At 37.1% G+C, this 27,862-nt stretch overlaps 2 protein-coding genes across 6 annotated transcripts in view; one reads left to right on the top strand and one right to left on the bottom strand.

Moving 5' to 3' along the window:
• SSBP2 (single stranded DNA binding protein 2) overlaps positions 1–27,862 on the bottom strand; it is a gene marked incomplete at its 3' end in the record, with an annotated part of 303,480 nt that overhangs the window by 260,555 nt on the left and 15,063 nt on the right. The window lies entirely within an intron of this gene.
• LOC309804914 (large ribosomal subunit protein eL21-like) lies at positions 5,456–6,013 on the top strand. The gene has a single exon (XM_082622611.1). It carries the CDS (start codon positions 5,494–5,496, stop codon positions 5,974–5,976), a length of 483 nt encoding a protein of 160 aa, XP_082478737.1. The 5' UTR covers positions 5,456–5,493; the 3' UTR covers positions 5,977–6,013.

Raw genomic sequence — 27,862 nt, 5'->3', positions numbered from 1 at the left:
TTTCATCAATGGACAGATCATCCAAAATGAAAATAAATAAGGAAACACAAGCTTTAAATGATACATTAAACAAGATGGACTTAATTGATATTTATAGGACGTTCCATCCAAAAACAACAGAATACACATTTTTCTCAAGTGCTCATGGAACATTCTCCAGGATAGATCATATCTTGGGTCACAAATCAAGCCTTGGTAAATTTAAGAAAATTGAAATTGTATCAAGTATCTTTTCCGACCACAATGCTATGAGGCTAGACATCAATTACAGGAAAAGATCTGTAAAAAATACAAACACATGGAGGCTAAACAATACACTACTCAATAACGAAGTGATCACTGAAGAAATCAAAGAGGAAATTAAAAAATACCTAGAAACAAATGACAATGGAGACACGACGACCCAAAACCTATGGGACGCAGCAAAAGCACTTCTAAGGGGGAAGTTTATAGCAATACAATCCCACCTTAAGAAACAGGAAACATCTCGAGTAAACAACCTGACCCTGCACCTAAAGCAATTAGAGAAAGAAGAACAAAAAACCCCCACAGTTAGCAGAAGGAAAGAAATCATAAAGATCAGATCAGAAATAAATGAAAAAGAAATGAAGGAAACGATAGCAAAGATCAATAAAACTAAAAGCTGGTTCTTTGAGAAGATAAACAAAATTGACAAACCATGAGCCAGACTCCTCAAGAAAAAAAGGGAGAAGACTCAAATCAATAGAATTAGAAATGAAAAAGGAGAAGTAACAACTGACACTGCAGAAATACAAAAGATCATGAGAGATTACTACAAGCAACTCTATGCCAATAAAATGGACAACCTGGAAGAAATGGGCAAATTCTTAGAAATGCACAATCTGCCAAGACTGAATCAGGAAGAAATAGAAAATATGAATAGACCAATCACAAGCACTGAAATTGAAACTGTGATTAAAAATCTTCCAACAAACAAAAGCCCAGGACCAGATGGCTTCACAGGCGAATTCTATCAAGCATTTAGAGAAGAGCTAACACCCATCCTTCTCAAACTCTTCCAAACAATTTCAGAGGAAGGAACACTCCCAAACTCATTCTACGAGGCCACCATCACCTTGATACCAAAACCAGGCAAGGCTGTCACAAAGAAAGAAAACTACAGGCCAATATCACTGATGAACACAGATGCAAAAATCCTCAACAAAATACTAGCAAACAGAATCCAACAGCACATTAAAAGGATCATACACCATGATCAAGTGGGGTTTATTCCAGGAATGCAAGGATTCTTCAATATATGCAAATCAATCAATGTGATATACCATATTAACAAATTGAAGGAGAAAAACCATATGATCATCTCAATAGATGCAGAGAAAGCTTTCGACAAAATTCAACACCCATTTATGATAAAAACCCTGCAGAAAGTAGGCATAGAGGGAACTTTCCTCAAGATAATAAAGGCCATATATGACAAACCCACAGCCAACATTGTCCTCAATGGTGAAAAACTGAAACCATTTCCACTAAGATCAGGAACAAGACAAGGCTGCCCACTCTCACCACTCTTATTCAACCTAGTTTTGGAAGTTTTAGCCACAGCAATCAGAGAAGATAAGGAAATAAAAGGAATCCAAATTGGAAAAGAAGAAGTAAAGTTGTCACTGTTTGCAGATGACATGATACTATACATAGAGAATCCTAAAGATGCTACCAGAAAACTACTAGAGCTAATCAATGAATTTGGTAAAGTAGCAGGATACAAAATTAATGCACAGAAATCTCTGGCATTCCTGTACACTAATGATGAAAAATCTGAAAATGAAATCAAGAAAACACTCCCATTTACCATTGCAACAAAAAGAATAAAATATCTAGGAATAAACCTACCTAAGGAGACAAAAGACCTGTATGCAGAAAATTATAAGACACTGATGAAAGAAATTAAAGATGATACAAATAGATGGAGAGATGTACCATGCTCCTGGATTGGAAGAATCAATATTGTGAAAATGACTCTACTACCCAAAGCAATCTACAGATTCAATGCAATCCCTATCAAACTACCACTGGCATTTTTCACAGAACTAGAACAAAAAATTTCAAAATTTGTTTGGAAAAACAAAAGACCCCGAATAGCCAAAGCAATCTTGAGAACGAAAAATGGAGCTGGAGGAATCAGGCTCCCTGACTTCAGATATACTACAAAGCTACAGTAATCAAGACAGTGTGGTACTGGCACAAAAACAGAAAGATAGATCAATGGAACAGGATAGAAAGCCCAGAGATAAACCCACGCACATATGGTCAACTTATCTTTGATAAAGGAGGCAGGAATGTACAGTGGAGAAAGGACAGCCTCTTCAATAAGTGGTGCTGGGAAAACTGGACAGGGACATGTAAAAGTATGAGATTAGATCATTCCCTAACACCATACACAAAAATAAGCTCAAAATGGATTAAAGACCTAAATGTAGGGCCAGACACTATCAAACTCTTAGAGGAAAACATAGGCAGAACACTCTATGACATAAATCACAGCAAGATCCTTTTTGACCCACCTCCTAGAGAAATGGAAATAAAAACAAAGATAAACAAATGGGACCTAATGAAACTTCAAAGCTTTTGCACAGCAAAGGAAACCATAAACAAGACCAAAAGAGAACCCTCAGAATGGGAGAAAATATTTGCAAATGAAGCAACTGACAAAGGATTAATCTCCAAAATTTATAAACAGCTCATGCAGCTCAATAGCAAAAAAACAAACAACCCAATCCAAAAATGGGCAGAAGACTTAAATAGGCATTTCTCCAAAGAAGATATACAGACTGCCAACAAACACATGAAAGAATGCTCAACATCATTAATCATTAGAGAAATGCAAATCAAAAATACAATGAGATATCATCTCACACCAGTCAGAATGGCCATCATCAAGAAATCTAGAAACAATAAATGCTGGAGAGGGTGTGGAGAAAAGGGAACAGTCTTGCCCTACTGGTGGGAATGTGAATTGGTACAGCCACTATGGAGAACAGTATGGAGGTTCCTTAAAAAACTAAAAATAGAACTACCATATGACCCAGCAATCCCACTACTAGGCATATACCCTGAGAAAACCATAATTCAAAAAGAGACATGTACCAAAATGTTCATTGCAGCTCTATTCACAATAGCCTGGAGATGGAAACAACCTAAGTGTCCATCATTGGATGAATGGATAAAGAAGAGGTGGCACATATATACAATGGAATATTACTCAGCCATAAAAAGAAACGAAACTGAGCTATTTGTAATGAGGTGGATAGACCTAGAGTCTGTCATACAGAGTGAAGTAAGTCAGAAAGAGAAAGACAAATACCGTATGCTAACACATATATATGGAATTTTTAAAAAAATGTCATGAAGAACCTAGAGGTAAAACGGGAATAAAGACACAGACCTACTAGAGAATGGACATGAGGATATGGGGAGGGGGAAGGGTAAGCTGTGACAAAGCGAAAGAGAGGAATGGGCATATATACACTACCAAACGTAAGCTAGATAGATAGTGGGAAGCAGCCGCAGAGCACAGGGAGATCAGCTTGGTGCTTTGTGACCGCCTGGAGGGGTGGGATGGGGAGGGTGGGAGGGAGGGAGATGCATGAGGGAAGGGATGTGGGAACAGATGTATATGTATGACTGATTCACTTTGTTATAAAGCAGAAACTAATAAAATAAATAAATAAATAAAATAAAAAATAAAATAAAATAAAATACACCCCTTCTTATCAACTTTGTATGTTTGGCCTGTGTATCCCAATTAAAGCTGTCTTTGATGGCTAAAGATTTTCTAAGTCCTTAGGAGTCAGCTGAGTACAGTGACCCAGGCATGGTCATATAACTAAACACAGAAGAACAGTATACTGGGTTGATCTTTACCCCTAGGTGGAGGATAACTGGGAGAGACAAGGGCTAAAAGTCCATTTAAAGACAATTAAATTCACTTGAAAAACACTTTTATTGTAAATTGCTTTTATTTTTTTAAGGAAAAAAAAAGTAAGAAACTGATCCATTTTGAATCAAAGTTAAAGGTTGACTATGAATGGTCTGGCCTAAGAGCCAAACTACACGAGTATAAAAGCAAGCAGGAAATAGTGAAATGACTCAAAAAGTCTGTATCACCCTCTTTGCTTACTTATGTCAATAAGAACTTGAAAGCTATATTTGCAAAGGCTAAAACACAAAGCAGATAATCTCTCTATGGATAATTGAGTTGACACTACTAGGATCTGGGAGTTGCAAAGGCAGCAGAAGCAATGGCTCCCATTTTCTGGAAGTTTAAAATTCAATGAGCAAAGAACAAGTAAATTAAATAAATTGAAACAGAAGCAAATACATAATCAACTGTAGCTATGCAAATAATTCTCTTCATATTTTTTCTCCTGTTCTCTTTCACCTTTGTTTTCTGTTTTACCCCCTTCCACTTTCCTGCTTTCTCTTCTATAATACAGTTAAGCAAATACCTCTCCAATAGTTTCCTTCATTTTCTCCACCACTATATGCACAGTTGTCAGTAATTCCTTAATAATATCTTAATCACAACTCATAATATATCAAATCTTAATCTAGCTCATGAAATACAAAATACAGACATATGAAAATGTAACAAAGAAGGAAAAAGAGAAACCCTAGAAACTTGACATGTTTGTCTAATTTGATCTCCAAGAGTTTAAGGAATTAAATCATAAATGTAGAAAGAAAAAGAGACTTCTAAATGATCTGTGATTTGTAAGAATTTAACATAGATTTTTCCCCTTTCTGAAAATTTAAAAACATATCCATTTTTTTCTTAACATCTTTATTGGAGTATAATTGCTTTACAATGGTGTGTTAGTTTCTGCTTTATAACAAAGTGAATCAGCTATACATATACATATGTTCCCATATCTCTTCCCTCTTGCGTCTCCCTCCCTCCCACCCTTCCTATCCCACCCCTCTAGGTGGTCACAAAGCACCAAGCTGATCTCCCTGTGCTAAACATATCCATTTTTGTATTAGTTTCTTTATACACATTTTTGAAAGTAAAAAAAAAAAAATTATAAAAATAATAAAATGGAAAGAAATACAAAAAGTCACCAGAGCCAGATGTGTAACAATTAGAGAATTATTCTTTTGTATATGTTAGGACTCAGTATGTCTGGGATGCAGAGTTTTCCCTCAATTCAGTATTTTAATTTAAAAAATCAAAAATTCATAAGAAAAATAAGCAGACATAAATTCTTACCAATACTTTTTATTTGTGCTTTTAGTTTTACACTATCAATTCAAATATTCAACTAAACAGGCAGTTCTTACACAGTGTCCTCAAATTCAGCAATTTATTCTAACTCATTCTTTATTAAATTAGAAGAGAAAATATTTCATGAGGATGAGCTCTACCACAAAAATTCAAACTCAGAACACTTGTTAAAAAAACAAACAAACAGCTTCTTTTCGGCCGGAACCGCCATCTTCCAGTAATTCGCCAAAATGACCAACACAAAGGGAAAGAGGAGGGGCACCCGCTACATGTTCTCTAGGCCTTTTAGAAAACATGGAGTTGTTCCTTTGGCCACATACATGCGAATCTACAAGAAAGGTGATATTGTAGATATCAAGGGAATGGGCACTGTTCAAAAAGGAATGCCCCACAAATGTTACCATGGCAAAACTGGGAGAGTCTACAATGTTACCCAGCATGCTGTTGGCATCATTGTAAACAAACAAGTTAAGGGCAAGATTCTTACCAAGAGAATTAATGTGCGTATCGAGCATATTAAGCACTCTAAGAGCCGGGATAGCTTCCTGAAACGGGTGAAGGAAAATGATCAGAAAAAGAAGGAAGCCAAAGAGAAAGGTACTTGGGTTCAACTGAAACGCCAGCCTGCTCCACCCAGAGAAGCACACTTCGTGAGAACCAATGGAAAGGAGCCTGAACTGTTGGAGCCCATTCCTTATGAATTCATGGCATGATGGGTGTAAAGAAAATAAAAGACCTGGACTGTATAAATGATTCTCTTAATTGAGTAGAAGTGTGTGACCCCCTTACCCAAACAAATATTTAAAGCACATTTTAATTGTGTCTGAATTCAGTGGGTGACATCTTTTTACTTTTCAAATTTAGTGGGTTTTGTTCCTGAAAGATGTGAGGTAGTGTGTTGTGCAGTATACTCCATTGGTTAATAAACTGCTAGATATTACTTATAAACAAACAAACAAACAAACAAACAAACAGAAAACCTCCCCTTGATCCTAACTGCCATGAATAGGGAAGGTTATAATGACACAATGGTAACCAGTGGCCCAACTATAATGGGATGTAGAAGGTAAATTAAGTAATGGAAATGAATGAATGAAGATTGTCTAGTAGATACCTTGGGAGAAAAATGTGGCTTCTTCATAGAGGCAGTGCAGTGCTTTCTGATGTTTGACTCTAATTTCAATATGCCTTCACATCTTATAACACTCTTCCCTTCTAAATGAATCTCAAACAAGGAACTGCGTGATCAAGACCAGCACCGGCTAGTGTTACTCTCAATTAGAACTGGGCAGATGACAATGAGCTTTTAAATGACATAATAAATACCTATATAATTAGGAAATGTGGTCAAATTTTTCTATGAAATTGCTGTATCAACATTTATTGATCATCTTCTAGAAGCCAAAGTATAATATGAGGGGCTAATGGATGAAAACAGAACTGGAAGACCTGAATTAGAAAACAACCTCTCATTCTTAATAGTATCAATAGGAAACTAAAAAGCACATTTCCATAGAAACAAAACATTGCCTCAAACATAGTATGAATACATAAGCACTAAGGGAATCCCAAGCATCACTCTCACAGAGTGGGTTGGAATAAGTGATAGATGAAGTCTAAAAAGAAATGAGTGAGCTATGTTTTAATATAAGAGGCTAAAATTTTCAGAGAAGAACATTACAATCATAGGAATAAGAATAAAAATCTGTTAAGTAAAAAATTAAATCTGATTCTAGGATTTATTTATATGAATAGATAATAATTTTTAATATCTTTAATAAATCACAATAAATAAATCCTAAAGAACAAAGACAAGGAGATATACTTTTGAATGTACATTTGAATATGACTACGTCAAATGCTCTTAAAATTCATTTAATAAAATAAAAACTTTCCTTCTTTCTTTCAGGCATAAATTGAAATAGTTAAGAGGGTGCAAAAGCCTAAAATAGAGCAAGTTTAATTCTACAAAGTTAATTATTTATTCCCCACTTGATGCAGGAAGGGAATTAAATAATTAGGTGCTTATCTTTAAGAACATCTTTCTTCCAACTCCTAGTAAAACAAATGAAACAAAAAGCTAATCTGTTTTTTTTTTAACATCTTTATTGGCATATAATTGCTTTACAATGGTGTGTTAGTTTCTGCTTTATAACAAAGTGAATCAGTTATACATATACATATGTTCCCATATCTCTTCCCTCTTGAGTCTCTCTCCCTCCCACCCTCCCTATCCCACACCTTTAGGTGGTCACAAACCACCGAGCTGATCTCCCTGTGCTATGCGGCTGCTTCCCACTAGCTATCTATTTTACGTTTGGTAGTGTATATATGTCCATGCCACTCTCTCACTTTGTCAAAGCTTACCCTTCCCCCTCCCCGTATCCTCAAGTCCATTCTCCAGTAGGTCTGTGTCTTTATTCCCATCTTACCCCTAGGTTCTTCATGACCATTTTTTTTTTCTTAGATTCCATATGTATGTGTTAGCATACGGTATTTGTTTTTCTCTTTCTCACTTACTTCACTCTGTATGACAGACTCTAGGTCTATCCACCTCACTACAAATAACTCAATTTCGTTTCTTTTTATGGCTGAGTAATATTCCATTGAGTATATGTGCCACATCTTCTTTATCCACTCATCTGTCGATGTGCACTTAGGTTGCTTTCATGTCCTGCCTATTGTAAATAGAGCTGCAATGAACATTTTGGTACGTGACTCTTTTTGAATTATGGTTTTCTCAGGGTATATGCCCAGTAGTGGGATTGCTGGGTTGTATGGTAGTTCTATTTTTAGTTTTTTAAGGAACAACCTCTCCAGCATTTATTGTTTGTAGATTTTTTGATGATGGCCATTCTGACTGGTGTGAGATGATATCTCATTGTAGTTTTGATTTGCATTTCTCTAATCATTAATGATGTTGAGCATTCTTTCATGTGTTTGTTGGCAATCTGTATATCTTCTTTGGAGAAATGTCTATTCACAAAAATAAACTCAAAATGGATTAAAGACCTAAATGTAAGCCCAGACACTATAAAACTCTTAGAGGAAAACATAGGCAGAACACTCTATGACATAAATCACAGCAAGATCCTTTTTGACCCACCTCCTAGAGAAATGGAAATAAAAACAAAAATAAACAAATGGGACCTAATGAAACTTCAAAGCTTTTGTACAGCAAAGGAAACCATAAACAAGACCAAAAGACAACCCTCAGAATGGGAGAAAATATTTGCAAATGAAGCAACTGACAATCGATTAATCTCCAAAATTTACAAGCAGCTCATGCAGCTCAATAACAAAAAAACAAACAACCCAATCCAAAAATGGGCAGCCAGTCTGTTTTTAAACAACTAAACTCAGCCAACTGATTGATTCTGCTCAATAAATTCTCAATGAAATATCTGTTCCAAATATTCTGAAATATGGATAATTCCCCTGTAACATAATTAACTTGTGAAATCTGAAAAGGAGACATGTTCCTATTGCTCACCACTTTACCAGAAATTCACCATATGTTTAAATAATAGTATGGTGAAGTAGGAAGTAGTCTTTGGAAAGTATCAATCAATGAAAATTCAATAAAAGAGGATCATCAGAAATATATCCATTTGTATAAGGAGGGAGAAAGTAAAGCCTTTTAGGACACACCAGAAAAATCTAAGTAACAAATAACTTACCTTCAGATAATCATCAAAAGGGAAACATTTTTATATCTATAGACTATTTGTGATAAATGATGCCTAAACAGATATATGAATTCTAGTAGACAAATAAAATTGATTATTCTGCCTGATAGGAGAGAATTTAAATCTTTCTCTCAAACAAAAGAGATAATCCCAACAACATCCAGAGGTAGTACCACACAATAGTTAAGCGTGTGGGTTACAGAGCCAGACTACCTAGATTTATATTCTTACTCCTCCAATTCCTAGTTCAGCTGTGATGACTATGGCAAAATTACACAATCTTTCTATGCCTCAATTTCTTCATCTATAAAAGGGAGGTAATAACAGTGCCTTTTCCAAAAAGTTGGTGTGAGGTTTAAATGTGTTAAGTGGAGAACTTAAGACAGTGCTTGGCACTTAGTATGGAAGTGTAAGCTATTTAAGCTATTTTTATTATCACTGTTGATATCACGGACCTATTGTAGCTATCATTAACCACTAGCTCTTCATGCAAAGCATCAAAAGTTATGGCCTAAGTCATGCGAGATTTTAGCTGAAATAGAACTTGTGAATAGACAGAGGGATATTCACCAGATCTTCTAAAAAGGGGAGGTGCGGGAGGAGGGGGGAACAGCACTATCAATTAAAAAATTAAGATTTCAGATTTATGGTTAAAGATGGTGGACTGAACTTATATTGACAAGCACACTCTCTCACCAAAATGACAGTAAAGGGTTTTGTTTTGTTTTTGAGGCTTAAATTCACAAGGACAGAGTCCAAGAGGTGAGATAACAATAACAAAATTATAGTAAATGTCTTCTCAGACCCAAGAAATCTGAATACGAAGCAGGCAAAAATGGTAAGTAAAAAAATTCAGTTTGCATGACAGAATCTCCAAAAGACAAAGAAGGATTATAAACAGCATGATTGGTTAAAAATCTGCTTGTAAAGCTGTTATATTCCTAATTCCCCAGTCTACCTCTCCAAAACTTCAGATAGATTAATCCTCCTCTCCAGCCCCTGCAGGACACTGGAGGTTTATTTTCTGGAGGAGACTTTTTAAATGGTCTTATTATTACTGGATGACATAAGGCAAGTTTAGAACAGACATATCACACTAAAAAAAAGAGAGGAATAAAGAGAAACTTCATGTGCTCCTTCCCCAACCTGGCTTCCAAAACACTAAAGACTGGCTTATACGCTCAGGTCAGGTAATAAAGAGTCTTCTCTGGGGAATCTAAGCAGTCTAAAATAAAACATCTAAAAACATGGACATCGGAGATTCCCCAGCTGAACAGCTCAGCCAAATTACCCTGAAAGCCAGATTACAAGACTGAAATTTGTAAATCTACAAGCCTCAACCAGAGACACAAAACTACTGGTCAACTTTTCAGAACTCTTTTTAGAATGCTTAAGTGAATAGATTAGCCAAGGATCACCGCATATTTAAGGACTCCTGAAACAAGAAACACAGAGACCAAAGCAAGCAAATAAAAAAACAGTAATTTGGAAGGAACAGATAATACGTAAAGAGAAGAAAATTTCCTAAAACTATCATTAATAACCTTCAAAGAAATAAAAGAATACAAGCATCCATGAAACAAGAATAAAGATGGTATTAAAAAAGAGGTAGGGCTTCCCTGGTGGCGCAGTGGTTGGGAGTCCGCCTGCCGATGCAGGGGACGCGGGTTCGTGCCCTGGTCCGGGAGGATCCCACGTGCCACGGAGCGGCTGGGCCCGTGAGCCATGGCCGCTGAGCCTGCGCGTCCGGAGCCTGTGCTCCGCGGCGGGAGAGGCCACAGCAGTGAGAGGCCCGCGTACCGCAAAAAAAAAAAAAAAAAAAAAGAGGTAGAAGTCCAGTAAGAGGAAAATTTTTTTAATCTACAGACGTTTGGAAGATAAAACTGAGGAAATCTCCCAATAAAATAAGCCAAAAAGAAAGATGTGAAAAACAATTGAAGAGAAAAGCTAAAATAATTGGAGACCAGTCCAAGTTCCTACAACATCCAAAGAAAATAGGAATTCTAAAAAGCAAGAGAATGAGAGAATTGAGGGAAGGAAATTAAAGAACTAATTCAATAAAACTGCCCCAGAACTGGGCCTGATTTTCTAGGTCAAAAGAAGCCACCAAATACTTAGGATGCTGCTGGAGAATGTGCTCCACCACAGGAGGACCCAACAAAGTGGAAGTCAGGTAACAGGGGATCCAACATAAAAAAGAAGCAAAGGGAGGGACTTCCCTGGTGGCACAGTGGATAAGACTCCACACTCCCAATGCAGGGGGCCCGGGTTCGATCCCTAGTCAAGGAAACTAGATCCAACGTGCATGCTGCAACTAAGAGTTCGCATGCCACAACTAAGGAGCCTGCCTGCTGCAACTAAGGAGCCCACAAGCCGCAACTAAGGAGCCTGCCTGCCACAACTAAGACCCAGCACACCCAAATAAATAAATATTAAAAAAAAAGAAGCAGCAAGAGGAATCCCTAGGATGATGGGGATGAGGGGAAAGGGAAGGTCTAGGATAACAATTACGAAAAAGACCAGAAGAATATCTAGTATAGATTAGAACAGGTCGAAAGAGACTGAGAGATATATCTTTAAGAAAATAAAATTAATAGAATAATTAAGAGGGTATTTACACAACAGCATAGAATTTGGGGATAAATTAATGATAAGTACACAGAAAATTACACTACCTTTTAACAAATAAATGTATTCCAGGAACAAAACTGTGTGAAAGAAAGAAAAAGTAATCACAGAATACTACTACATGGCAGAGCTATGAAGAGCATTTATATCATTATAATAATGTAAACATTAAATACTGCTCTAACCAAAATTAGAATAACTGTAGTGGGAGGATGGGAAGGAAAGAAATGTATATGTGGATGTGGAACAGAATGAGCAAGAGAACAAAACTCTCATCTTCAACTGTGGGAAGTCAATAGCATCTAAAAAATTGAGTAGCAGCAATATAAGTTTGTTATTTGGAGACAGGACAGTAAGTAGCAAAAGAATCAGCTAAAATTGCTGAAGGTGGTCATCCTTAAGAAACAGAAAATGGGATAAGGGTGACAGTAGACAATGTAGCTTCCCATTACAAGCCTCACAGAACTATTTGGCACTCTTTAAACAACGTGTCTGTGAGACACTGATAAAATGCATATATTGAATAAATCACTGATAAATTTAAATCAAAATAAAAAATAATTTTCCTAATCATAATTTGAATACATGTTCATATAATTTGAAAACTGCACAGACTAAGAATGAAGTAATTTTGCCATTCAGATAAAACTATTATTAATATATTGCTGTACTGCCTTTGAATATTTTTGCTACATAAACACACACATGTGTAGACTTTTTTAAAATTGAGGGTTCATGCAGAATATGAAAATTTACATAATTTTTTCAATTAACATTATATCATTAACATTTTTGAAGTCCTTAAATATTCCTTTAAAACACTATAGTACTCCATCTTATTCTGCAGCATCACATATTTAATCATTTTTCTATTTACTCTTCAGCATATATATGGTTAACAAAGGTCTCCTTTCTCAAACTCCCATGACTTGAATTGTGGTTTCTTTCCTGATTCCCTTCCTCTCTCTAGCCCCTTCTGTCTCTCCTTCGTGAAATCCCTCTCCTCAGCCTCCCCCTTAAACATTGGTGTCCTGCAGGATTTCATCCTCCATTTCCTCTCCTCACTCTGGATGACTCCCTAACAGTACGATAAGAGGATAAATGTCAATCACAGAGTTCTGTTAATTCTACCTTTTAAATAGCTTCAATCTACCAACTTCCATCCATCTCCACTACTACTACCTAGTCCAAACCAACATCACCACCAGCCTAGAATCATAACTGATCTCCCAGAATCCATTTCCGCCCCCTTCCAAAGCATTCTCCACGGAACAATCAGAATCTTTTTAAACACAAATCTAATCTCACAGCACCCTCCTTAAAACCTTTCAATAGCTAACTGTTGTTTTAGAATGAACTCCCAAAACCCACACTAGTCTTCCTGTTCTTTGAATTTACCAAGATCTCTCCTGCCTGGAGGCCTTGGCACATGCTGCTTCCTTAGCCTAAAACAATTCTCTCCCCCTCTCCACATATCTTTCCTTGGCTAACTCCTATTCATCCTGAACAAGACCCTCAAGTTACTCATTTTATTCTATGTAAACAATGCCCCCTGCAGTTGGGCAACACTAGAGCTCTGAAATCTAAGACAGGCAGCAGTTTAACAAAAGAATTTGCAGTTTTCCTGTTTAATGTCTGTGTCCCATGAAAATGTAAACTGCATAAGAACAACTTTTGGTTAATGCTGGTTCCTCAGCACCTAGCATAGTGCTTTTACATACAGTAGATACTCATTTGTTGAATGAATAAATGACCCCCAAACCTATATCCTGGTGTTCAAAACTCTCCTAAATTCTAAATCCATATAATCAACCAAGATCTCCACCTAGATGTCCTATAGGTACCTCAAACTCAACATATTCAGGCCTGAACTAGTCTGTCAGATATTACCTCCCCAACAACCTCTTCTTCATATTTATCTTCCCATTAATGGCACCCTGTCAATTCTTCTCAAATCATTCTTGAATTGGTCCCCTCTTCTCCACTAATTCTGTCATAGCCTTTAGTTCAGACCCTTACCAAATCTTACCTAAATTACCACGCTAGCTTAATAAGGAGTCTCTACACCTCCACATCAATCTCACCTGTCTTCCAACCTTAGTGCCAACATTAATGATTCTTTTTTTTTTTAACTGAAAAAACCTTTGTCCTATCACTCCCATGCTTAGACTTTTTCAATGACCTTTTCCGCATATGTGAAATACTGCTGCTGCAATACTCCTATACTACTGGCAGGTCGCTGAATGCAATAAACTCCCTTATCTTGTGCTTTTGTCCTTTCCAGTCTCTCTGCCTGTATGCTCATCCTCTCTTACCCATTTTGCTAACGTTTTATTTTTTAAGACTCAACTTAAAGGCATGCTCCTCCCAGAAGAGTTTTCCTGACCACCTCACCCCAGGCAGAGTTGGGCACCCTTCTTCTGTGTCTCCACAGCCTCCTGGGTATCACAGCATTTATTACACTATAACATAATTTACCTGTCTTCCCCTCCATTCGATCCTCAGTGCACAGAGGTACAACATGTGGTTTAATCTTTGAATTCTCCGAGTCCACTAAATAGTAAGCCCCCCAAAACTATTTGCAGCATGACTGCCTAACATAATGACTTCATTGGTAATATAAAGTTTGGTATAAATTTTCTAATTTTTGCATCATTAAAGAAATATATGGCTTGAATCTCACTAGAAGAATTTTCCATTTTAGGGGGCTTCCCTGGTGGTGCAGAGGTTAAGAATCCACCTGCCAATGTAGGGGACACGGGTTCGATCTCTGGTCCGGGAAGATCCCACATGTCGTGGAGCAACAATGCCCGTGAGCCACAACTACTGAGCCTGCACTCTAGAGCCCACGAGCCACAACTACTGAGCCTGCATGCCACAACTAGTGAAGCCCATGCGCTCTAGAGCCCGTGCTCCACAACAAGAGAAGCCACCGCAATGAGAAGCCCGTGCACCACAACAAAGAGGAGCCCCCGCTCGCCACAACTAGAGAAAGACCCAATGCAGCCAAAAATAAATAAGTTAATTAATTTAAAAAAAAAGAATTTTCCATTTTAAAATCTCCTTCAGTTAATTATTCTTTAAATACTATATTCACAGTTCTAAAACTTAAGAAAATAGGATGTACTTATTGACTCTTAATATAACCTGTTGGAGACAATCCTCTATGGATTTCTCACAGTCCTATATGTCTTGTTGGGTATGCCAGAAATGCAAGATCCTGACCACTCTTTACAATGGCCATTTCTCAGGATTGTGTTTGCAGTGAGCAGCCTTGAGGGATGAGGTAACATCACCCTCCAGGACAAAGAGCAGTCTTGGTTACTATAAAAGCGGTGGAGTCCCCATCCTTGTTGTTCCTCAGCAGCAACCCACTACACGTACTGCATCTCTCTGTACCACACTGTATCACTTCCATGGGACTTGGGAGCAAGGAGTCTTGTGTCTTCTACCAGCAGTCATGAAACAGTAACAGGTCACTTATAAGTAGAGTGAAGTCAAATCCCAGACCCACCAACCTGCGTCTTAGCAATTCACCAACCTCTGGAGCCAAATATGTGACACTGAAACTATACAATAACACTGCCATTTCTTCTTTACCACCCATTTAAAACAAACATAATATATGAAAATCCATATTCCTCACAAAACTCAACTTACTATACATTTCAGGATTTTCTGCGTGCTTATTTATACTATTTTACTGCTTCTTTTGTCCCCAACCAAATAAACTTCATGATTCTACTTAAGTTTTCATTTCTTTTACTCTGGATATTGCTTAAAATAGACGAGTTTTCCAGTATATTATCTCTCCAACCATAAGATATAAAACCCACATCCAGGACTTCCCCGTTGGCACACTGGTGGAGGGTCCACCTGCCGATACAGGGGACACGGATTCGTGCCCCGGTCCGGGAGGATCCCACATGCCGCGGAGCGGCTGGGCCCGTGAGCCATGGCCGCTGAGCCTGCGCGTCCGGAGCCTGTGCTCCACAACAGGAGAGGCCACAGCAGTGAGAGGCCCGCGTACCGCAAAAAAAAAAAAAAAAAAAAAAAAAAACCACATCCAAACAATTCACAAAGCCTACCTAAAAGGTACCAGAACCAATCAATGGAGCATATGTTGTTGTGGTCTCTTCACATAAAAAAAAAAGTTGTCAGTATATAGCTGAAGCATGCTGGTACCTCTTCTGAGTTCTAATTGAGTTAGAGTTAGAGAACTCTAGGCTGAATTCTAATCTTGTCAGCCCCTGAGAACTTTTTTGTACCACCCTGTGGACACTAAGTATGCTTTTCCATCATTTATTTATAACTTTTTCTTTTTGAATAGACTTTCATGCCTTCCCAGACATTAAGCAAATAACTAAGAAATTACACTCCTGAAAAAGGCAGGGAAAGGAGACAAGGGAAGCTCAAAGTGACACATTATTAACAGGGAAATACTTTTTAGGAATTTACATAAGAAGAGGTAGATAGAGGAAGAAACTACCCAGGTTTTTCATTTTGGCAATAATATAATGTACCCTAGACAGAGATAGAGTTCAGAAGGCTGGCTAACGGAAAGAGTAGATCTAAAGTGGCAGACTAGCAAAGAAAACACCACACAAAACCTGAGAAAAAGAAAAGCTAACAGTGATTTTTTAAAAAAAAGAAAACAGAGACATCGATTAGCTTTGAAAGCAGGCAAAGTAGGCTAGCTCTCACCAGGTCATCCAGCAACTAGCATCAGCCTCATACTATCAGCAGAGCGCAGGCTCTCGTGCGAAACCTCAGTGAAAATATTCTCCACAGTCAAAGGAAAGCAACTAAGACTTAAGAAATCAGGAAGCTGGTGGAAGCTGAGGGTTGCACAGTTTCACGGAGCAAGCTCTAAGCTGAGGCTCTACATTAGTTAAATTTATTAACACAACTATGATAAGAATATAAATTTTTCATTTCATATATTCCCAGGAGTGTTACACATGAAAAGAGAATATGTCAATCTGTCAATATTCAATGAAACTGAATCCTTAGGGGAACATATGTAAGAAATGCATTGTCTAGGGTCTTCCCTAATATGTAGCCACAAGCAATGCCATCGCAAATAAGTCTGTAGCTTCCTTAACAAATAAAAGCACTTTGGGCCTCAGAAACTCTAACGTAAACTTCTAAGGCCATTTCTAATCTAGACATTACTATAAACCCCATACATTAATCTCTCAGTTAAAATACAACTGATATTTAGTAAACACTGAATTTGTGATTTTTCTCCATTTTTCCTCCACTTACATTTTTTATAAAAAACATGATATTTTTGCCAGAATTATATAATATCATCTTTTCTTCAGTAAACATTTATTATGTTTACTCCTCCAGTGTTTCCACTGAAGCATCCTTGTTTATACATTAGGATCCAGATGAGGTCGCCACAGGTTTCAAAACAGAGTATGATAATAACCTCCTGCTACAGAAATCCACAGGCTGTGCTCAGGTCCTAAGCAGCAGAGTCTCGGGGGTCTGGCTCTGTGCCTTCTGCAGCCGTGAGGAGCCACTGGTGGGCTTCCCTCTGAAGTTACCCAGCTCCCCTTCTCCAGGACTTACAGCTGCCACTGCTCCTCCTCTCTCCCACCACATCCCCCCATCCTCCAAGAAAAGCTAAAGCCAATCCCAAAGGAGGGGGCAGATTACCATCCTCATCCAGCCAATCCCGCTACTTCTCAAAGGAGATGCCCTCCATGGACTTCTCAATATCCACAACAAAGGGGACAGAGGGAAAAGGTGTAGAACAGGCTGCTCACGGTAACAGTGGGAACACCACAGGCACCCAAGATCTTTCTACCCATCTTGATTACGAGCTTGAATTGAGGCTTGACCAGAATTAGCTAAGGGGACTCCAGAAGAGAGCTGGGCCCATGTTTTAAAATGTACCCAGGATTTGTTTTCATTGGATATAGTAAGATGACAGACATGGACACAACTGCCTTTGAAAGAAGAGTTTATTACTCACAGTTCCCAAGGCAGGGCAGGTGGGCAGGCTGCACCACATAGGGCTGTATGGGCAAGTACCAGATGGGTCAGGAGGCATAAGGAACAAGGGGAAAACATGGGCACAAGCCTTTACCGTGGTTTTCTCAGGAAAGGCATGGTAGCACAGGGTAAGTCATTCAGGATTGGCAAGTTTGATTCATCTCAGCAGCCTCTAGGACACAGGGATTGCCCCTAGTTGGCTGCTACCTGAACCTGGGGAGCTATTAGGGCCAAGGGATGGCAGCTCAGCCTGTAAGAGCTCAATAAACGTGGTGAGTAAGGGCTCTGGATTGGTTGGTTTGTTATATGAAAGGCACACTCACAGGGGAGTGCTATCTCTAGGAATCCTAGCTACCCCTAGGAATTAGCTAGCCCTGGGAGGGCAATGTGTCCCAAGACAGCAAGGCTCCAAGATGTCAAAGCATCATAAAATATGGAAAAAAAAAAACCATAATACAGCCAGATTGTACTTCTGGGCTCAGAGCTCATCTAGATTGCACTTTTTTCATAAACTCTGGGAACATGGCATGTTCTTAGCTAAAGAGTTTTCCTAAACTAAGAGCCCTCCCTGAAGCACTACCAAGCCCATCTCCACCTTGTGTCACCACTACCACACGTTGGTGGAAAATATATCAGAGTAGTCACTCCAAATGATCTTCTCTTACTCTCATACTGATTGTTGTTTACATCACAATTTGAAACCTGTATCACAACCCATCAAAATGATGGCATGGCCTTTGTTACAACTTCTGAAGAAGGCACGCTACTGCTGTCAGAATCATTCAGAACATTAAAGCTTCAGGTGCTAAAAAAGCATACACGCTAAGCTTCTCAAGCTAGACTGTTAGCTACTGTTTAGATGTTTGCATAAAATTTCAACAAAAAGAACAAAAAAAAATGCCTCAGGATTTCAAAGACATCACTAGTATTTATCATCGTTTAGAAGAAAGGCAAGAAAGCTGACTAGATAAATATCAAGGCACCTCCCCCTCTCCTCTGATGCTAAGCTTTTGAACAAAATTTTTGTTCTACTTTAAAATGCCATCAGTCGTGCACTCTTAGAATCCACAATTTGGCTGTAACCATCGTTCAGTGCAGTAGATATTTAGCCATAGAAAAACTTAAATCTGTACAATGGTTTTTTAACTGGTAAGATGCATTCACTGTTGAACTGTTATACATGCTGCCTGATTATTCCACGTAAAAGTAAAACTAGATCTGTATAAAACACACACAAATAACATCAGTAACCCGGGGTTTTCTTTTTGCTGTATTGTTTTCACAATCACAGGCATGCTTGCTAGTTAATATAATCATCATGAAACAAAATATTAGGTAGAATAGTGGTTTTAAAACAAAACTAAGTGGGAAAAGAGTAACCAGATATACAGACAGGCTCGGTTCCACATTCTCTAGTTTATTTATCAACCACCCAGCTTAATACCATTTTCAGAAATTTTAGAAAATAGCCACAATTGTAGAAGACCTAAAAGCTGCCAGCTACTAATCAAGTCTGGATGGAATCCACAAAAAATATTAAGACTACTACTTGATGGGATGGTTAGTCACAGCAACAAAATAAGTCAGCTATTTAATCCTTCTCGATCAGGCTTAAGAATCACAGGATCTAAAAATATTCCCAAATATTTTTCTTAACTTCTGGAGAACTCTTCCAACTCAGACAACAAGCAAACAATGGAATGGATTATATTACAATATCTAAAATCAACAAGTATTAATGTCTAGAATACTCAAGGAACTCCTGCTGAGTAAGGGAAATGGGCAACAATACAAATAGCAAATTCACATTTATTCACTCAGCATATATTTATGAGTACCACTTTTTTAAGTGCTAGGGTTACAGGTGTGTACAACACAGATGAGACACCTGCATTCAAGGAACTTGAGCAGGAGAAATAAATAAATACAGAATAAAATTAATATACTATGTTTTATTGTGATAAATACTATGAAGAAAGATAAAACAGAACTAAGACATAAGGTGATGAAGAGTACTCCTTTAGATAAGATGGTCAAGCGTATGATATTTAAGCAGAGATCTGAATGAAGTGAGTGAGCCAAGCTAATAAGGAGAGTTTTCTAGACAGAAGAAACAGCAAGAACAGAAAACTCTAAAGATAATGGATAACAAGTACATGAAAAGATAACCAGCCTCACTAATAATCAGAGAAAGGAAAATTCAAGTAATGATATACCACTTTACAAATATCAGACCAGCAAAAATATAATGTGTGGGAATACAAAGCATCAGTGGAAATGAACGGAAAGGGAACTCTCATGCACTGGTGGATAGAGTGTAGAGAAGTACAGCCATTCTGGGAAGCCAGCTGGCCGTACTCAGTGAAATGAAGAATGTGTATACTCTGATCCAGAAATCTTACCCTAGAAAATCAGAGTTCTCCCAAAAGCCCTTAAGGAGACACGTATGAAAATGGAAATCACAGAGTTGTTTGGGGTAGCCGGAAGTGACAGGCAATCTAGGTGATCATCACCAGAGGACCAGACAAGTAAATTGTCATAGATGCATACTCAAACACCTGAAGAAGTTTCAAGTTATGAAATATATATACAGAGATTCAAATGGATAGTTTTTTTTTTTAAGTATTAAGCACTGAAATACTTACAGAAAAAAACTCTCAGATTTGCTTTGAAATAATACAGCTTGCTGAGGTGGAATTGTGGAGAGGTTACAAATGTTTATTAAGCAAGATTAGCTATGAGTTTATCACTGTTGATGCTGAACGACAGATACATGGGAGTGTGCTATACTCTTCTCTCCACATTTGTATGTTTGAAATTTTCTATCATAAAAGGCATTATTAGAGTGTTGCGTGAAAAAAAGAAACAGATCTATAGCAGAATACCATTTATATAAATGAAAAACATACATGTTCATAAAACACCACCATATATTTTTTTAAAGATACACACACATTCACAAACATTAGCATGGATGTCTTTGGAGGCAGGGAATGAGAATCGAAATTGGGGATAAATGAGAATTACTGTAAATAAAATACAACAAGAGAGGAGCCTTGTACTTGCCAAAGCTGACAGTGTGCCATTATCTGAGGAGTTTAATTCAATTTTTTTTCACCTGAGGTCAAGAAAGAAAACATGAAGCAAATACAAAGTGCTCTAGGATCACAGAGGAGGGGGTAACTAAATCTGACTTGGGAGGAGGGGGTATTCCCGGCCCACACCTTGGACCCATTGAATCAGAATCTCCAGGATTGGTCAAAAGGTACTGCTGTTCAATTCCCATTTCACAGAGGAGAAACTGAAGGACAGAGTGAAGTAACATTCCAAGCTCATAAGCCAGTAAGCAGAAGAGGTGGAATTCAAGCCCAGGGCCAGAACTGCCACTCTTACTCACTGTGCTACCAATGCCGCACTATTCTAACTTAAAACCTGCACACTGCTACCAAATTCAACTTCCTAAAATACTACTTCATCCCACAGTGCCGTTGATCTTGACAACCACAGAAAAAATTAAATTCTTTATAGACTACGTACTGCCCCCAATCACCCTCATTCACTCTTTCAACAAATATCCTATTTTTTTCCATTCTAAATCCTCTCTTCCAGTCACATCAGTCCTTACTTCTTTCAGGATACCCACAACACCTCCAAGCACTTTCTCCAAACTGAAATACCTCTCCTCTCCTCGATATATACTTACTCATATCCCATATATCCTGCAAGGTCCAGTATTCTGAACACTTTCGTAGCACTAACTGAATGAGGTTCCACAGATACTCCAAGAAGCTTCCCTCATGACTTCAACACACACCTTTTCCTTCTTTAATTTATTTTGCACATACTCTCTGAGCCACTCAATTAGCACCTATTATAGTAACACCTCGTTTATCCAGCATCACTGGGAAGGGTAAGTGTTTATCAGAAGTAAATTTTCCAGACAACTTAAGCATTAATTTAGGAAGCAGCAAAGTAAAGTCATGCTGACTTTAACCACAGAAATACCTAGGTTCAAATCCCACCACTTAACTAGCTTTGAGCAAGTGTCAACTGTCTGTTTCCTCATCAATAAAGTGGAGATATACTACTAACTTCTCAAAGTTGCTGTGGGTATTAAAGAAATCACATACCAAAGCTGGTACAACATTAAGTCATGGCTACATTACTCCAACTACTATTATGCACTAAGGCAAAATCATTTTAATCGAAATATTCATCAAATGTATATGCTTTGAGATTTTTCTCAGAGAACAGTGAATGTAAATTAATCATCTCTTGATAACTCATTATTTATTCAACATTCACTCATTCAATAAATAGTTATCAATTCAGTAAAGCTACAGGATATAAAATCAATATACAAAAATCATTTCTGTATACTAACAATGAACTATTAGAGAAAAAATTTTAAATCCCATTTATAATAGCATCAAAAGAATAAAATATTTAGGAATAAATTTAACAAAGAAGGTAAAAGATCTCTACACTGAAAGACACTGATAAAGAAATTAAAGATGCAAATAAATGGAAAGATATTCCATGCTCATGGACTGGATAAATTAATATTGGTAAAATGTCCATACTACCCAAACTGATCTCCACTTTTTTTCTCATTCCATTGTGGAGTTAACACTGATGAATTTGACCTAGAGTTTTCATCCCAAAACAAAAGCAGCAACAATGATACACAGCAATGATTTTCTAAGTTTTGTTAAAAGGAATGGCACTTTTTAAAAAATAAAACATTTCTTTTTACTCCACTATCTAAAAACATTAATATTGGAGCTACTCTAAGCTGGCCTCATTTCTTACTATACTGTGGTCCTCATTTCATACCATATCACCTCCTTCAGTCCCTTCTGGAAAAGAGCTTGAAAACATGGATATACAATTGAGAACACTGGCCTAGGAATCAGAAGATTCCAGTCCTTGTCCTGAGGATGACTTCATAGCAAAGTAACCTTGTACAAGCCACTTAACGTCTTCAGTCTCATTAAAACGGAGATAAACCTGACATGCTTACCACACACAATAGTGAATCAAAAGCAATAATATTGAGGGGGGAATATTGTCACCAACTAGACTGTAAACTAGAAACTACATCTTGGACTTCCCTGGTGGTGCAGTGGTTAAGAATCCGCCTGCCAATGCAGGGGACACAGGTTCGATCCCTGGTCCAGGAAGATCCCACTCGCCGTGGAGCAACGAAGCCCATGTGCCACAACTACTGAGCCTGCACTCTGGAGCCCGCGAGCCACAACTACTGAAGCCCGTGAGCCCTAGAGCCTGGGTCTGCAACTACTGAGCCCGCATGCTGCAACTACTGAAGCCTGGGCACCTAGAGCCCGTGCTCCGCAACAAGAGAAGCCACCGCAATGAGAAGCCCACACACAGCAACGAAGAGTAGCTTCTGCTCTCCACAACTAGAGAAAGCCCAAGCACAGCAACAAAGACCCAACACAGTCAAAAATATATATTTTTTAAAAAAAGAAAAAAAAACTACATCTTATTGCTTTTGTAATAAATAAATTCTAGTTGTTTGGCTGATGTCCAAGTCATGTTGAAATATTAAGGCTCCCAAGAATGAATTAACTTTTGCAAACGACCAAGCCAATTTACAAACTGGTAAGTGTGGCATCAAATGGAATCAAAACATTTATTGAATCCCTACTACATTTGAGGCCCTATGCAGTGCTATAGCCAATTGAAAAGAACAACTAAATTTGGTGCTTAATGGAAAATGAAGTTTATCTTTTAATTATTTGAGCTTAAAAAGTCAATGAGTTAAAAGAGTAAATAATATACTCTCGGGCCTCCCTGGTGGCGCAGTGGTTGAGAGTCCGCCTGCCGATGCAGGGGATACGGGTTCGTGCCCCGGTCTGGGAGGATCCCATATGCCGCGGAGCGGCTGGGCCCGTGAGCCATGGCCGCTGGGCCTGCGCATCCGGAGCCTGTGCTCCGCAACGGGAGAGGCCACAACAGTGAGAGGCCCGCATACCGCAAAAAAAAAAAAAAAAAAAAAAAAAAAAAAAAAAAAAATAATATACTCTCTTAGATTTCTCAATGCTTTCAACATGTTAAACTTACTTTTTATAAATCACTGAATTAGGTTATATTTAACCTTGTGTGTGTGTGTGTGTGTGTGTGTGTATACACACACACACACACAGTAAGATAGATAGACCTAAATTGTTTCCTATATGGCTGGAGGTTGTACAAATGGGGAATGGAAGCAGATAGGAATCAATGAATGAGTGAAGGAATAATGAATGTGAATTAAACGGTAGAGGCGCCTGACATGGACCAAAGATGATACTGTGCCATGAACTGGGGAGTATTATTAACTCAACCCTCTACACTTACTGTCAAAACAAATAGATAGTTACATATATAAATACACTAAATCTCATAATTTAAAATACCTAATTCTAAACAATTGGCCCATGTTATCAATCTTTTTAATCTAAAAGATAAAATAAAGAGTAACAATTTTACAAAATATAGGTGCATAAAATAAAATTTCTCATAGACATAAGAGAAACCCAGGAAAAATGCTGGCTTTTTCCAATGGTTGGTTGTTTTTTAATTGAGTTTTTTTTTTTCTGGCCACGCCACACTGCTTGTGGAATCTTAGTTCCCAACCACAGATTGAACCCGGGCCCCTCAGCAGTAAAAGCGCCAAGTCCTCACCACTGGACTGCCAGGGAATTCCCAGAGATGTTGTACTTTTAAAAATAAATTTTATTTTTAAAAGAATTTTAAAGGAAATTATTTTATTTTTAAAAGAAATTGTATTTTTAAAAGAAAATTTACATAGTAAGAAACATATCTGTAACTAAAAATCTGTAGGCTTACTTGAGTTTTACCTCTACTGAAAAGTAGACTTCTCATATAGAGTGACAAACTGAAATACACTTACTCTCTGGTACCATAACTCTGATTTATATCTTATCTTTTAACTTTACATCATTGACTAGATTTTTTTAAAGAAATATAACCTTCTGCTAATAAAAAAAAACCTACACTTTTTATATCTCAGACCAAATATAAGTAGAAACTGAGGTTCCTCCTAAGTGATAAAATTTCAGCAGATTCATTTTGGACAAGAAATGAACCAAAATGATGAACATCTTACCTCCGGTTATTCTTCACTAAAAATTTATTTAATAAGTAAATCCCCTAAAAAATCACTTCTCATAGAATTTTTATTGTAGTAAAAACCACATAACATAAAATTTACCATCTTAACCATTTTTAACTGTACAGGTCAATAGTGTTAAGTATATTCACATTGTTGTAAACAGACTCCAGAAATTTTCATCTGGCAAAACTGAAACTCTATACTCATTTAAAAACAAATGTTCACTGGAAAAAAATAAGTTCAAATATGGATTCTATAAACACTAAAATGTATGACCTTAGGTTTCTAACTACTTTTGTCTCAAGATTCTTTGTCTTTAAAAGAGCATAATGTCCACCATATTGTTACTGCAAGATAATGAATGAAGTCACTAATTTAATATGCTGTGTTCTGTAGGTCATTCAAATATGTCAGTAGTTTATTAAGAAATTATATATTAACCCTTTACCTTTTTTAGATGACCATGGATTTAAAGAATACTGACTACTATTTTCATGGAGTAGAATTATTGCCCTCAAGAAGTAATCACAAATCCGTGTGACTGCCAAGCCAAATGAATCTTTGGCAATATCCTATGGAAAAATATCTTTACTTATGCCAAGTAAGGGAGAAAGATTTCCTGGCTGCCTAAATAAGCTTCAGGCAAAAATGCTTATCCATTTCAAGTGTTCCAGTAACCATTCCAGTAAAGAACCCTAAAAAATAGAAAGTCAACTACTTTATCCAAATAGAGTTCAATTAATACGATTTTTTTTAATTTCCAGATTTCAACACATCTATAGAAGAGATCATCATCCAAGTTAAAAGAAATACTTTTCCTTTTCCATAAGAACAATGAACCATTTATTTGTAGGTTACTTGGGAGGGATAACACCCAAAACTTTGCTTCTCTTCTCCCTGTTGGTTCTGTATAACTTGAGAAGGTGATAAGATAAAACCCAAAACCGAACTTTCTTGTTATTATAAAGTTAACTTAAATGGAGAAATGAAAAGTTCTATCTTTATTTCAATTATCATGTCAGGAGAACAAAATCTTTTGGCTTTTTAACACTGCAATGCATTGGAGCATTAGATTTCAAGGCCTTAAAATTGGCTTCAAAAGATGGGCGTTGATTTGATGTCTTATGTCAAATCAAGGTTATCTCTGATAATGTTCACTTACATGAATTAGAAAATCTTTATAGTAATTCTTAAAATACTACATCAAAATCTTTCTCCCTTACTTGGCATAAGTAAAGATATTTTTCCATAGGATATTGCCAAAGATTCAGTAAAAGCAAAAGAACCTATTCAATCAGAACCATAATATAAATTTACTTCAGAAATTAAGTATGCAAAAATGAATGGCATATGATGTTAAAGCATCTGGTTCTTCAATTTTTTCCTTAATTCTTTTTTTTCAGTTTCTAAATATGGAAACTATCATTCCCTTTTTTCAAAATAAAGTGGTAATCCATGATGCATAGTGTGGATAAATACTTCAATGTAAACATATATTAAAAATTACTGGTCTTTATGGAACAAAGTAATAATAATTTACAGCCTAGACTGCAAGACATGCAATAAGAGTAATGCCAATGCACTCTGTAAATTTACTTTTAACATCTTGTAAATAATGTTTTAAATGTTTTAAATAAAATAGTTTTGCTTTTACACGTTCAACTTCCTATCAAACTTCTAACAAGATTAAATGGAATCTCTAAAACTTAATTTTTAAAACTAAGCTCTGAATCATATCTACCAGAAGAAATGACAATTTGCTTGTTTTTCCTGTTTTGTTGCTTTTTATAAGAACTTCCCTTTTTACAGATACAATAAGTTACAAATGCAAATAAATAAGAGGAAAACAAGCAGTCTGAATGCTGCTTTTATATGTGGTATAAAGATTTGCAGTTTGGTTACTTTGAGTGGTTCACACAGAAGAAAGAAATATTGACTACAGGAGAAATTGAGTTTTGTACAGATGCACCTATCACTATTGTACAAAGAGTATCTTATGCTCTTTCTATTCAACATTACACACAAAAAAAAGACACTCCACAACCCACCCCCACCGCTCCTTAGCTATTTTAGTAGCCTGATCCATTGCTGATTAAGTGATATCTTAACTTTTTAGACAATTAGAAAAACAGCACATTCAAGAAACATTTAACTTCTACCTTCATAAATTGTAAATGAATAATTCCTCTCATTATTGGAAAGAAAGAGGTCTGAGAAAGTAATTCTAAATTTCAAGATCCTCCAACTTGGATAATTTCAAAAGATTTAAATTTCTGAAATATTTTAATTGACTGTTAAAACTGTAGCTTTGTCAGACAAAATAAATATGCCCAGAATCCCCCAATTATAAAGGTCTTATTACACTCATTTTAATGTCAATCAGCAAGATCAAATACTATCAGTCATCAACAGAAAAAAATATGAAGGCCCCAATAATCTCAGGATTCCACTGAATGGAAAATATAACTTGGAAGTCAGCCAGAGAAGAGAACTAGTCTTACAGTAATAAACAAACAGAAGAAATAGAGAGGGCTCCCACGACTTTTCAAGCATTACAAAAATGAGTCTCCCTTAGTTATAGTAATTACAATTGTAGGGATTCTCATCACACATCAACAGCTGAAAGAGAAGGATCAGAAACCCCCATTATAGCCACACAGGTAGAAGCTCTTTAGACTTAAAACTGAAGTATTTGCACTAAGTGATATGTTTCACATAATATGAATTTATTATAATCTACCTAAATTGGATTACTCAAAATCAAGCAGTCTCAAGAAATGTCCTTTATAGTCCTCCAACTCTGCTGATAGATCATATCTATTAGGAAATGTAAGAAATTATTAACCCTAGATTTTAATGATTTCTTTTTTCTTTCTATATAACTTACCCTGATCTGACCAAACATCATACATTAGACAGTATTTACCTGTAGCAATATAATTTAGCAAACTGAAAGATCTCCCATAAGCCTGTCACAGTGGCTATTTTTTTTTTTTTTTTTTTTTTTTTTTTTTTGCGGTATGCGGGCCTCTCACTGTTGTGGCCTCTCCCGTTGCGGAGCACAGGCTCCGGATGCGCAGGCCCAGCGGCCATGGCTCACGGGCCCAGCCGCTCCGCGGCATATGGGGTCCTCCC

Source organism: Mesoplodon mirus, assembly GCF_964341445.2.
Source record: "Mesoplodon mirus genome assembly, chromosome: 5".
Lineage (NCBI taxonomy): Eukaryota > Metazoa > Chordata > Mammalia > Artiodactyla > Ziphiidae > Mesoplodon > Mesoplodon mirus.
Note: the sequence above shows the minus strand (reverse complement) of the source record. Positions and strands in the feature narration are given on the sequence as shown.

What these genes read in the sequence shown, in the direction of transcription:
- LOC309804914 (XM_082622611.1), top strand. Translation starts at nt 5,494, where the DNA reads ATGACCAACACAAAGGGAAAGAGGAGGGGCACCCGCTACATGTTCTCT.